This window comes from Anolis sagrei, chromosome 2, assembly GCF_037176765.1.
Source record: "Anolis sagrei isolate rAnoSag1 chromosome 2, rAnoSag1.mat, whole genome shotgun sequence".
In the NCBI taxonomy this organism is placed as follows: domain Eukaryota; kingdom Metazoa; phylum Chordata; class Lepidosauria; order Squamata; family Dactyloidae; genus Anolis; species Anolis sagrei.
In genome coordinates, this window is record NC_090022.1 from 195,888,308 (window position 1) to 195,899,994 (window position 11,687).

The 11,687-nt window shown below is 42.4% G+C and overlaps 1 protein-coding gene across 1 annotated transcript in view; it reads left to right on the forward strand.

Moving 5' to 3' along the window:
* Positions 1-8,728, forward strand: part of LOC132767569 (ephrin type-B receptor 5) — a 197,302-nt gene extending 188,574 nt beyond the window's left edge. The window contains exons 15-18 of the mRNA XM_060762677.2: positions 696-845; positions 994-1,187; positions 3,675-3,830; positions 7,702-8,728. Of these exons, the coding sequence (XP_060618660.2) occupies positions 696-845; positions 994-1,187; positions 3,675-3,830; positions 7,702-7,810 (609 nt within the window). The 3' untranslated portion in view covers positions 7,811-8,728. The remainder of the gene's footprint in view (positions 1-695; positions 846-993; positions 1,188-3,674; positions 3,831-7,701) is intronic.
* Positions 8,729-11,687: the final 2,959 nt, after the last annotated feature.

Here is an 11,687-nt window from a genome sequence, read left to right on the forward strand (position 1 = left end):
TTTGGTAGCATACTTTGCCTTTCTTGAAAGACTGTAAATATGCTCAAAACTCCTATAAAGCAAATAAAAATGCTTTGAGGACAGTGTTACAATCACAAAGGCAAAGTCACTGCTTATCTGTCTGAACGTATCTCCCTCTACGTTCCATCTCAAAATTTATTATCTCCTGGGGAGGCCCTGCTCTTGGCCCCACCTTTGGCACAAACAAGCTTGGTGGGGACGAGGGACAGGGCATTCTCTGTGGTGGCCCCTCCACCTGTGGAACTCGCTACCCAGTGAAAAAGGTCAACAATGTCGCTCCTCGCCTTCAGGAGGAAATTGAAATGTGGTTATGGGATCAGGCCTTTGAGTAGCTGGCAGATAATTGATAATGGTAATAATGATGATGTTATGGAAAATGGACTATGGACAGGCTTCCGATTGTGTTGTGCTCACTGAATTTGTTTCTACATATGGCTAGACAGCCAGTATTATTGCACTTTTCATTAATGTACTTTTTATTTTAAAACTAATTTTGTAATCAATTTACTGTGTTTTATATGTATTACTGTATATATTATTTATATATAATGGCATCAAATTGTGCCGGATGTAAGCTGCCCTGAGGCCCCCCCCCCCCGGGGAGGGGGGGGTAGAGAAAGGCAGGGTACAAATGTTTGAAATAAAGAAATTAATTAATCTTTTCATTGTCTTAGGGTGGTAAGATCCCTATTCGCTGGACTGCCCCAGAGGCGATACAGTATCGCAAATTCACATCCTCAAGTGACGTCTGGAGCTATGGGATTGTGATGTGGGAAGTCATGTCCTATGGCGAGAGGCCCTATTGGGATATGTCCAATCAGGATGTAAGTTCTCACATGAGGCAACCCTTCCTTCGTTCTTTCCTTCATTCCTTCCTTCATTCCTTCCTTTGAACCGGACATTTTCTGGTAGAAGACTTCCATCTTTATTGCAGTACGATTGTGTCCTGAAACATTTCATCATTTGTTATAGGTAATCAATGCTATTGACCAGGACTATCGCTTGCCACCTCCACCAGAATGCCCCACTGTCTTGCACCTGCTGATGTTGGACTGCTGGCAGAAGGAAAGGGTCCAGAGGCCCAAATTTGAGCAGATCGTCAATGCGCTGGACAAGATGATTCGCAAGCCATCAGCCTTGAAAGCTACCGGCACAGGGAACAGCAGGTGAGAGAGATCCAGCTGAATGAAGAGGCATAGGAATCATATTTGGTTGTGGCATATATTTATTTATTTTAAATATTTCTGTATCATCTCCCAACCAATGCAGCTCCCATGGCTATGAACAAATAAAAACTAAAACAAAACAAAAAATAAACACAGTCTAAAAATACATGAAATACTCTTCTAATTTTTTTTAAAAATAATCCTGTGCTGCATAACAGACCTCTGCTTATTCTAAGATGGGTCCTTAGGCTGACTGTGGAACATACAGATGCTTACCATGGAACACATCCACTGTTTTAGCGTGGTGAGATGTGTTTCTTATTCATAATAATAATAATAATAATAATAATAATAATAATAATAATAATAATGTCCAATTTTTCTCTATAAAAAGAGATTCGAAACAGCTCACAATGAAACCATTACAATAGAATTAAAACCTAAAATTATAAAAACATTAAAATGGAATTAAACATGAAGTATTAAATGACTGCTCCATGCAGTCATGCTGGCCACATGACATTGGAGGTGTCTATGGACAACACCAGCTCTTTGGCTTAGAAATTGAGATGAGCATCAACCCCTAGAGTCAGACATGACTAGACTTAATGTCAGGGGAAAACCTTTTGCCCCACTAATCTTGACACTTTATGGCCAGATTGATTGATGCTTTTTGCACTTTCCCTCAGCTGTACTCAGGAATTTATTGCACTTACTTGAGCCCGGGCCCAGTTCTGACTCTGTTTACATTCATGTTACTGTTTTTATGATGCTGTTGTTCTATTTCTTTATGTTTTATTGATTGATTTTAATGCTGTTGTTTTTATTGGGATTTGGGCTTGTCCCCATGCAAGCCTCCCCAAGTCCCTTGGGGAGATGATGGTGGGGTATAAAATTATTATTATTATTATTATTATTATTATTATTATTATTATTACCACCACCACCACCACCACACTATTAAAAACGAACAGTTAAAATGTATATCATGTTGCTCATTGCAATGATTGCTTTTAGCAGTGACTCACCTACACTGAGCTACAGTGATACCTACTAGTATAAGGACTGTGTAATGCAAGTGGGAGTAATTGTGATGACACTTATTTGTGACACACTACAATGATGTAGAACTTTGACCAGCATCTCCTCTTGCCAAAAACATTTTTCATCAATAAATCCAGAATAACATTTTTGCATGCATGTTCTCATGCTAGCTTGCCAATGAGATGGTGGAAGAAAGAGATGGAAGAGGTAATGGCAATTCACATCAATATAACACTTCCAACAAACTGTAGGGTAGATGAAGACTCCTTAATTAATAGTTCAGGTGACAGTGAACCACGGTTTTTCTGATTCAGAGTTGGCCACTATATGACACAAACTTGTTTTTTCTTATGCTCTGTTCCATTAGTGAGAAAGAGCTGATTTTCTTCTTTAGCAAACTTACAAGATGTTGTTTGGGTCTCTGATGCCATTTATGAGAAGTGAAGGGTCAAGCAAAACATAGCTGGCTACGAGGCAAACCCCCGAGTATGAAAAGTGGGGTGGAAGGGGTAAATGGGAAGACAAGGCACAGTCCCTTGCCACCAGGGTTAATCAGGAACAGGGCATCTTCCCAGTGGAAGCTGGTAACAGTGTATTGGGAAGTTCCACTGTTTCTGCCTCTGTTCCCAGCCCCAAAGCGCCAGATGCTTGGTGTCAGCAAAGAGGAGCTCCCTGGAGAGAGATTCAGCCAGGATTAGATGGTCCCAGAACAGGCAAAGGAAATGCATCCTGTTAGCATGGAGATGTTTTCCCATGGGTTTCATAAGCCTTCATCCAGAGCCTGGGGAAAAGAGAGCAGGCTTCGGTTGTGTGCAGTTTATTAAAAATGACCCAGTGCCGAAAGAAACTTTTTTGTAGTTTACAGTCACATGACAGCCAAAGAAAACAGAAAATATTAGACATTCAAAACAAGATGGTAACCTGCAGTGCTTTGAGGATGTAGTTATATTACTCAGCTGCCATTCTGGCAACATTTGCATCTGTATATGATCGTACAAAGAGAATTCAAGGGCACTTAGTGGGCATATAGTGCAGCACTGAAACTGGCTGGGACTCCCTCCGCAACATCAGCTTCTCCCATTCTTTTCTTCTTCTTTTTTTGTCATGTCAGGAGCAACTTGAGAAACTGCAAGTTGCTTCTGGTGTGAGAGAATTGGCCGTCTGTAAGGACATTGCCCAGGGGACGCCTGGATGATTTGACGCTTTTATCATCTTTGTGGGAGGCTTCTCTCATGTCCTGCATGAGGAGCTGGAGTTGATAGAGAGAGCTCATCCGCCTCTCCCCGGATTCAAACCTACGACCTGTCGGTCTTCAGTCCTGCCGGCACAGGGGTTTAACCCACTGTGCCACCGGGGGCTCCTACTCTGATTAGCTGACATTAATTACATGGCCAACCATATTTTCCTGTGCACCTTCTAATGTATCTATTTTTTTCTTCACAGACCATCCCAGCACCTGCTAAGCAACTCACCCCCCGATTTCCCATCACTCACCAATGCCCATGAGTGGCTGGATGCCATTAAAATGGGTCGCTACAAGGAGAACTTTGACCAAGCTGGCCTGACTACCTTTGATGTCATCTCGCGCATGACTCTGGAGTAAGGGCCATACCTCACACTGCATAACAGCAGGCCAGAGTTTCTAAACAAGTATACACTTAACAAAGAGCTGCAGCCATCTTTGCGCTCTGATGGTATACACATATGATACTGAAATGTAGAAAACAACATTCTCCTTACTAATAATAATACTGACCAACACACGTTGTGATGCCTCAAATATTACACCTGTTTCTGGGTATATTTGACTTGCAGGTTCCAAAAATGGTACCAGTTTTTCCCTATCAGGTATCATTTTTGAGATAAGAATGTATGTCATCTACTTGTTTCTCGTGCAGAGAAAATCATGACTACCATATCTAAGGAACTAGAGCTGATGTGGTCTATCCAATTTTCTAACTCAGCACTCACAAATAATCCCAGGAATGGGCCTAAAAACTAAGACACCAAGAAATGTTGGGTTATTGTTGGGCTGTGTAATTGCCTTTTGGGAAGGGAGGCTGAAACATCAGCTGCCTATGCCCCAGTTGCCGAGACTCCCTTCTCCCTATGCAGCTGGTGCCCAGTAAAATAGGTCTGAGGCAATGAAAAATAGTTCCATAACACAAAATAATTTAAATAGTATGGTTCATTCGACATTTTAGAGTTAATTACTGAATGAATTTAATGTTTGCTTTTCATAGCATGGTGATTTGGTTAACCAGTTAAAATTCATGAGTTAAACCAGTTTTTTTTTTAGCCTGAAATAAATTTGGGGGGGGGGGGTTGAGTTTGAAGCCCTAACCCCCCTCCCCTCGGCCCGGCTACAGCCTTGGTGCTATGATCACGACTATATGGGGGGCATGAATATGGATCTGCTATGGATGCATAATTTGAAGAATGCCTTAGTAAGCCTGATTTTGAATTCAGGCCTAGATTTTTCATTTTTTCAAAGAAGACCAAAGGAAGGAAATCTTGGGAGTAAATGAGATACACAAAGTTCAGATGCCTTAGGACAATGGTTCTCAACCTGTGGGTCCCCAGATGTTTTGGCCTTCAACTCCTAGAAATCTTAACAGCTGGTAAACTGGCTGGGAATTCTGGGAGTTGGAGGCCAAAACACCTGGGAACTCACAGGTTGAGAACCACTGTCATAGGACAAGTTACAAGCACTTCTGCAGATAAAAAGCAAGGAGGTCATTCGGTTTTTTAACTGAAAGACCACCATGGGCCATTTCTTTTCATAGGCAAATATCATACAATCAACTACCCCTGGTCTATGTAAGAGGCATATATTGCTTCTCAATGTGTGAGTTCTATTATTAACTGTGGCAAGGTTGGCTGGAATCCTGTGATGTGCTAAAAGTCTAAAAGCTGTTAACTACAAATAAATTATCCACATGTTATGAAGGACATATAACAGAATTGCAGAGGTTTCTGCTTTCACATCATTGAGGCTTGTACGAACAAGCCCTCTCTGGCATCTCTACACCTGAGGACACCCTGGGCTACCCTTCAAGGAACACAGGATTCAAGTCTTAGTCAATGAAATGCTGATTAATCCGATTTAATAATTGCACACATTCTTTTGCCCCTAAGCACTCCCTACTTCTTCCCTACCTCTTCGTAGACTTAAAAGTATTAGTATTTACCATGTGTAGCAATAATGAAATTTCTTATGTCATGTAAGTAGGTTCAGGATTAGAGATGACACAAGAGCCTTGATTTAGCTGGCTCCTTCAAACGATTATGTAAATATCTTCCATCTTTTCCTGCCCTGACATTTCCTCCTCATGGTACCTCTGACACCATCTATGGGGCATTCCTAATGCTCCTTCTGCTTGATTGCCCCAACTTTCCCCACATTGTCCTTTCTTATTTCAGTACATTACAGCTCCTAGATTCTGCTTTACAAGGAAAGTGTCTAAAATTTAATTCCATGTTGATGTACATCGTATGCTTGGCTGCCTGCAGTTCATTATTTCCACCTCCGCCAAGTTGCTTACATTATACATGATTGTTGCAAAAAGTAATATCATTAGGTTCACGCCTTCCTGCTCATGAGTTTCTATGCTTTGCTGAAACACCCCACAATCATAATCCCGATGCCTTTGTGTACGCAACAACATCACAGTTTATTTTTGTAATGTGTGGCCAAGGCTGGTTAAATTCTCCTAAAAGAGAACCGCTGTGGGTTCCTAATGCATTTGTTCTAATTTGGAAATAAGAGCCGATCATGTGGAACTCCAGAAAGGCAACTAAAAATTCAAAGAAAGAACATTTCAGAGGCATCTTCCCTTCCTCATACTGAAAAGCTCACAGTTTCTTCCAGTACTAGTTGACACTAGTCAGAATATCAATGGTGCGCTAGGTCTGCTCTGGGTTTTAGTTGAACCGTCCCAAGATGTTTGACTATAAATAGAATCATAGAAACAGAGTTGGAAGAGACCTTATAGGCCATCCAGTCCAACTCCCTGCCATGCAGGAAAAGTACAATCAAGTACTCCCAACAGATGGCGATTCAGCCTGTTTAAAAGCTTCCCAAGAAGGAGCTTCCACCACACTCCAAGGCAATGAGTTCCACTGTGGAACAGCTCTTGTGGTCAGGAAGGTCTTCCTAATATTCAGGTGGAATCTCCATTCTTGTAATTTAAACCCATTGCTCTCTAAGGCAGCAGAAAACAAGCCCATTCCCTCTTCCTTATCGCTGTTGCTGGCCTTTCAATGCCCCCCCCCCCCCGTACCTATGATAAAGTTGCTGAAGCCTCCATTGCAGTAGTCATTGTGGTGAGAACAATGGGTGTTAGAAAGCCCCTGGCTAAGTCCACATAGCCAGCTATAAAATTATTACATCCTTCATGGAGGTCTACTGCAGGCTCTAGAGATATTCAGCAGTTGGTGTAATCATTCTGCGCCTGGTTATGGGAATGCACCAAGATGTCTCCCACACTCCACCAGACACAAAATGAGTGTATGCATGTTTAACATGCTCTACTGTGGATCTGTGGGAGAGTTTAGGTAGGTGTGGAGTAGTGGTTCTCAGCCTGTGGGTTCCCAGGTGTTTTGGCCTACAACTCCCAGAAATCCCAGCCAGTTTACTAGTTGTTGGGATTTTTGGGAGTTGACATTTGGGGACCCACAGGTTGAGAACCACATAGTATTTTCTGTTGGTCCTGGGGGTTCTGTGTGGGAAGTTTGGACCAATTCTATCATTGGTGGGGTTCAGAATGTTCTTTGACTGTAGGTGAACTATAAATCCCAGAAACTACAACTCCCAAGTGTCAAGGTGTATTTCCCCAAACTCCATTAGTGTTCACATTTGGGCAGATTGAATATTTCTGCCAAGTTTGGTCCAGATCCATCATTGTTTGAGTCCACAGTGCTCTCTGGGTGTAGGTGAACTACAACTCCAAAACTCGTCAATGCTCACCAAACCCTTCCAGTATTTTCTGTTGATCATGGGAGTTCTGTGTTCAAGTTTGGTTCAATTTCAGTGTCAGTGGAGTTCAGAACACGCTTTCATTGTTGATGAACTATAAATCCCAGTAACTACAACTCCCAAATGACAACATCAATCCCCCCTCAACACCACCAGTATTCAAATTTGGGAGTATTGGGTATTATTGTAAAATTTGTTCCAGTGAATGAAAATACATCATGCAGATCAGATATGTACATTACAATTCATAACAGTAGCAAAATGACAGTTATGAAGTGGCAATGAAAATATTGTTATGGTTGGGGGTCACCACAACATGAGGAACTGTATTAAGGGGTCATGGCATTAGGAGGGTTGAGAACCCCTGCTCCAGTGTATACCATTAACCAGGTGCCAGCCAATATTAGTTTGGATTGATATGTAAGAACCCAGTGAGTGTGTCATTGCAAACAGCAAAATCCCCATCTAAGACAATCTTATTTTCATTTGCAGAGACATCCAGCGCATTGGTATTAGCCTGGTTGGCCATCAGAAGAAGATTCTCAACAGCATCCAACTCATGCGGGTTCACCTCAATCAACTTGAGCCTGTAGAGGTCTGACAGAGCAAGCAGAGCCCAGCTAATCTGAAAGGGCCTGAAGATACCAGTGAACCTTTTATTGTAAAAAGGAGGAAGAACAGCAAATTTCAGGCACTGAAAGAGAGTATGTAAAAACGTCACACTTCAAAGACTACAATCCTTGACAGTTTTAAAGGTTTTTTGTTTGTTTTCTTTTTTTAAAACCTATTTGAGGCGCTGCAAAAATCCTGTGGAATATGGATGGAGTTGTACATTGGAGTGGGTGGACTGTTTGTACACAAGGTAGAGATGGAAAGACAGCTTTGGAGTTGGAAAAGCACCTGCTGCCACTTGTGTGCCAATGTATAGTTTTAGACCCATTGCAGATTTGCCAGCCTTTTGGATATTTCTTGATCCAGATCAAGCAAAATTGAGATAAACAGAAAGACTGTGTTGCCGAAAGAAATCCCTTTGAAGCTTTTGTTTAACCCCTGGAATTTAGTTCCAAGAAGAAACAAATGCCACCATCTTCTTTCAGGAAATTTTGGAAGAGACAGTGAACCAAGATGAGTTGGCTGCTGCCTCAAGCTGTGAATTTTGGACACCGTTTTGGGTGACTAAATGAGGGATGAACAGATCTGCGAGGCCATATGATGTTTCCTGATTTATTTGAGTAGGGCTTTCGCTGGACAATTTCCTGGCTGTTTGGACCCTATGATGAGTAGTGAGTGGGTGGAGGATGAATTTTGAAACTTCAAATTTAGGCATCAAAACACTTTGGACCAACCATGACTTCTAGGTTTATACCTGGTTCCTTGATGAGGGAAGTAGGATAGAAACCTCCTGATTGTCAGATATGGTACATGGAAATTGACCTACTGGGGGAATGGGTCTTCCTTTGAGGTGTCCTAGTGGATATTGATACCAGAAAAAATGAAATAAAAACATTTGGCAGAGAAATACCTATGTGCACAAGGCTTCATTAGAAGGGAGCAGACTCTGATGTTGACCTCAAGAGGGGGGCGATTTCAGGGCAAACTCTAACTTGGGGGCCGCATGGTTGGCTGGAGTGAGGTGGGTGGGCCGGGAGGGGGAGGGTTCTCCCCAAGTCCCCTCCCCGCCCTTTCTTTCCCCTTCCTCTTCTCTTTTGGAGGTAGAAAGTGAAGGAAAGACGGGAAACATTTCGATCCCAAAAGGATTGGCATTTGTCAGGTGGACAGGAGAGAAAACATTGGACCCCGTATTGTTTGCTCCTGATAGAATACCAGAGTTAGAAGAGACCCCCAAGGGCCATCCAGTCCAACCCCCTGCCATGCAGGAAGGCACAATAACTGCACTCCTGATTGACAGCCTCTGCAGAAAAGCCTCCAGAAAAGGAGACTCCACCACACTCTGAGGCAGCCTATGCCACTCTCCAACAGCTCTTGCTCTGAGGAAGTTCTTCCTAATCTTTTCAGTCAAATCTCTTTCCGTGCTATTTGAAACCATTGCTGCCTTGTGTTTTGGTCTGCAGAGCAGCAGAAAGTCAGTTTTTCCCCTCCTCCTCAATGGCACACCCTTTGAAATCTTGAAACATGGTTCTCATGTTCCCTCTCTACTTTTCTTCTCCCAGCTAAACATCTCCAAGAGGAACGGAGGAAGGAAAAAGAGAAGGGAGGGAGGAAGAGAAGGATGGAAGGGTTGAAAAATGGACGGAGGGGAAAAAGGAAAGACAGAAGAGAAGGGAGGGAGGGAGCAAGGGAGGGAGGAAAGGGGAGAGGGGGAAGGAGGGAGGAAAGAGGGCAGGAAGGAAGGATGAAAGGGTGGAAAGAGAGAGGGAGGGGGCTTGGGGAGGATAGGAGGGATGGAGTGAGGGAAGGAGGAAGTAAAGAGAAGGGAGGGAGGAGGAGAAAAAGGGAAAGAGGGAAGGATGAGAGGGAGGGAGGGAGAGAAGGAGGAAGGAAAGAGAGAAGGACGGAAGGATAGGATAGGATAGGATAGGATAGGATAGGATGGTGAGAGAGAGGAGGGCCTGAGAAAAGAGCCCAAGAGGCCGCATCCAGCCCCTGGGCTTGGGTTTGCCCATACCTGGTTTAACACCTTCTCAAATATTTCCTTTACAATAAAGTATATAGTTCTGATACTCATACTCATTTTCAGAAAGATCTCCAGAGTGGTGGGTGTGTATTTGAAATCAGAGTGAATATTACACCAGAGTGAGTGTCCAAAACCTAGTCAATATTCACATGATGGTAATCCTAGATCATGTCATGAATATTGAGGTTTTCTCACTTTTTAGGTACACAACTTTGAATACTGACGATAGGAGCCTATCAGTATTCATATGTGTATTCAGAGTTTCATTTAATTTACTTGTGATTGCAAGCAGACATCCCTGTTTCATTTCTTAGCACTTTATCTAATGCCTTGCTTCATATAATGTGGAAAGATTCATTTTCCATTGACTGGATTGTCAGTGTCAGTTATTTTGATGTACATCAGATTAGCACCAGCAGTTCCTCTGCACAAATACCTAAGAAATCATGGCTGGGAGGGAGAGAGATGATATTTGATATGCAAACATATGCATCACAGTCTTTGCTCACATATATTTGTTTAAAATATGTTAAAAGTATTGTATAGGTTAAAGAGAGGTAAGACATAGTGAGATTCAGAAAGGTTAGTCCAGGAAATCTTTGGTACTGAATAGGGAATTCTTTGGTGACTTTCTGTGTTGTTTTTATAATTTCTCCCATATTTAATAGCTCTAGATCTCGGTCTGCTACAGAAAAAGGTTTGCTTAAACCCAAAACTGACTTTGTAGTGCTAGATCAGGAGTCCTCAAACTAAGGCCCGGGGGCCGAATACGGCCCTCCAAGGTTATTTACCCGGCCCTCGCTCAGGGTCAACCTAAGTCTGAAATAAGTTGAAAGCAAACAACAACAATCCTATCTCATGAGCCAAAAGCAGGCCCACACTTCCCATTGAAATACTAATAAGTTTATATTTGTTAAAATTCTTCTTCATTTTAATTATTGTATTGTTTTAAGTGTTTTTTGCACTACAAATAAGATATGTGCAGTGTGCATAAGAATTCATTCAAGTTTTTTAAAATTATAACCCGGCCCTCCAACAGTTTGAGGGACTGTGACCTGGCCCTCTGTTTAAAAAGTTTGAGGACCCCTGTGCTAGATCATGTCACCATCGAGCACAAATCACAACAGATCGGGAACATAGACATCACAGTATTAGGTGAGGTGTGAGGAAAGCATCAGCAATGTGTAATAAAATGTTACTTTTTTTAAAAAAAGAGAAGCATAATGTGGTCTAACCTCTTTTAAACAGTTCCTGAAAACAATTATCATTTGAAGCAAAGGTTTTTATAATCACCAAAATGCCAACCCCTTGCCATCGTATTTCCCATGTACAACCTATGGCCAGGTATACACAAATGAGAACTTGCTCTCACCTTCCATTCAGAGGAAGAGAAATGGCCTCTTCCATCAGTGTAATGCTGCTCATTTACCAAAAGTGCATCTCCATTGTACAATGAATGCAGTTTCACTCCAGTTCAATTGCCATGGCTTAATGCTGTTCTTCATTCTTTGCCAGTGAGTGCCAAACTGCAGCTCTCAAGATTCCATAGTATTGAACCATAGCAGTTAAAGTGGGGTCAGATTGCAATAGTTCTACAGTGTAGACCAGGCATGGATGAACTAAGACCCGGCTTACCTCAGGCCCTCCTCATTTTCCCTGTACTCTTGACACAAGGACACAGTGGCCTGCCATGTCCTTATGCCAAAAAGACTGGGAAAGAAGGCACACAACAGCTGAGAGCCCTCTTAGCAACCACTTGTCTTGCCCTCCTCCGTGCATAAGAATGGTGTGAGTAGCCCTATCCTCATGCAAGGACAGATCCCTCCAGAGCACTCTCAGACAC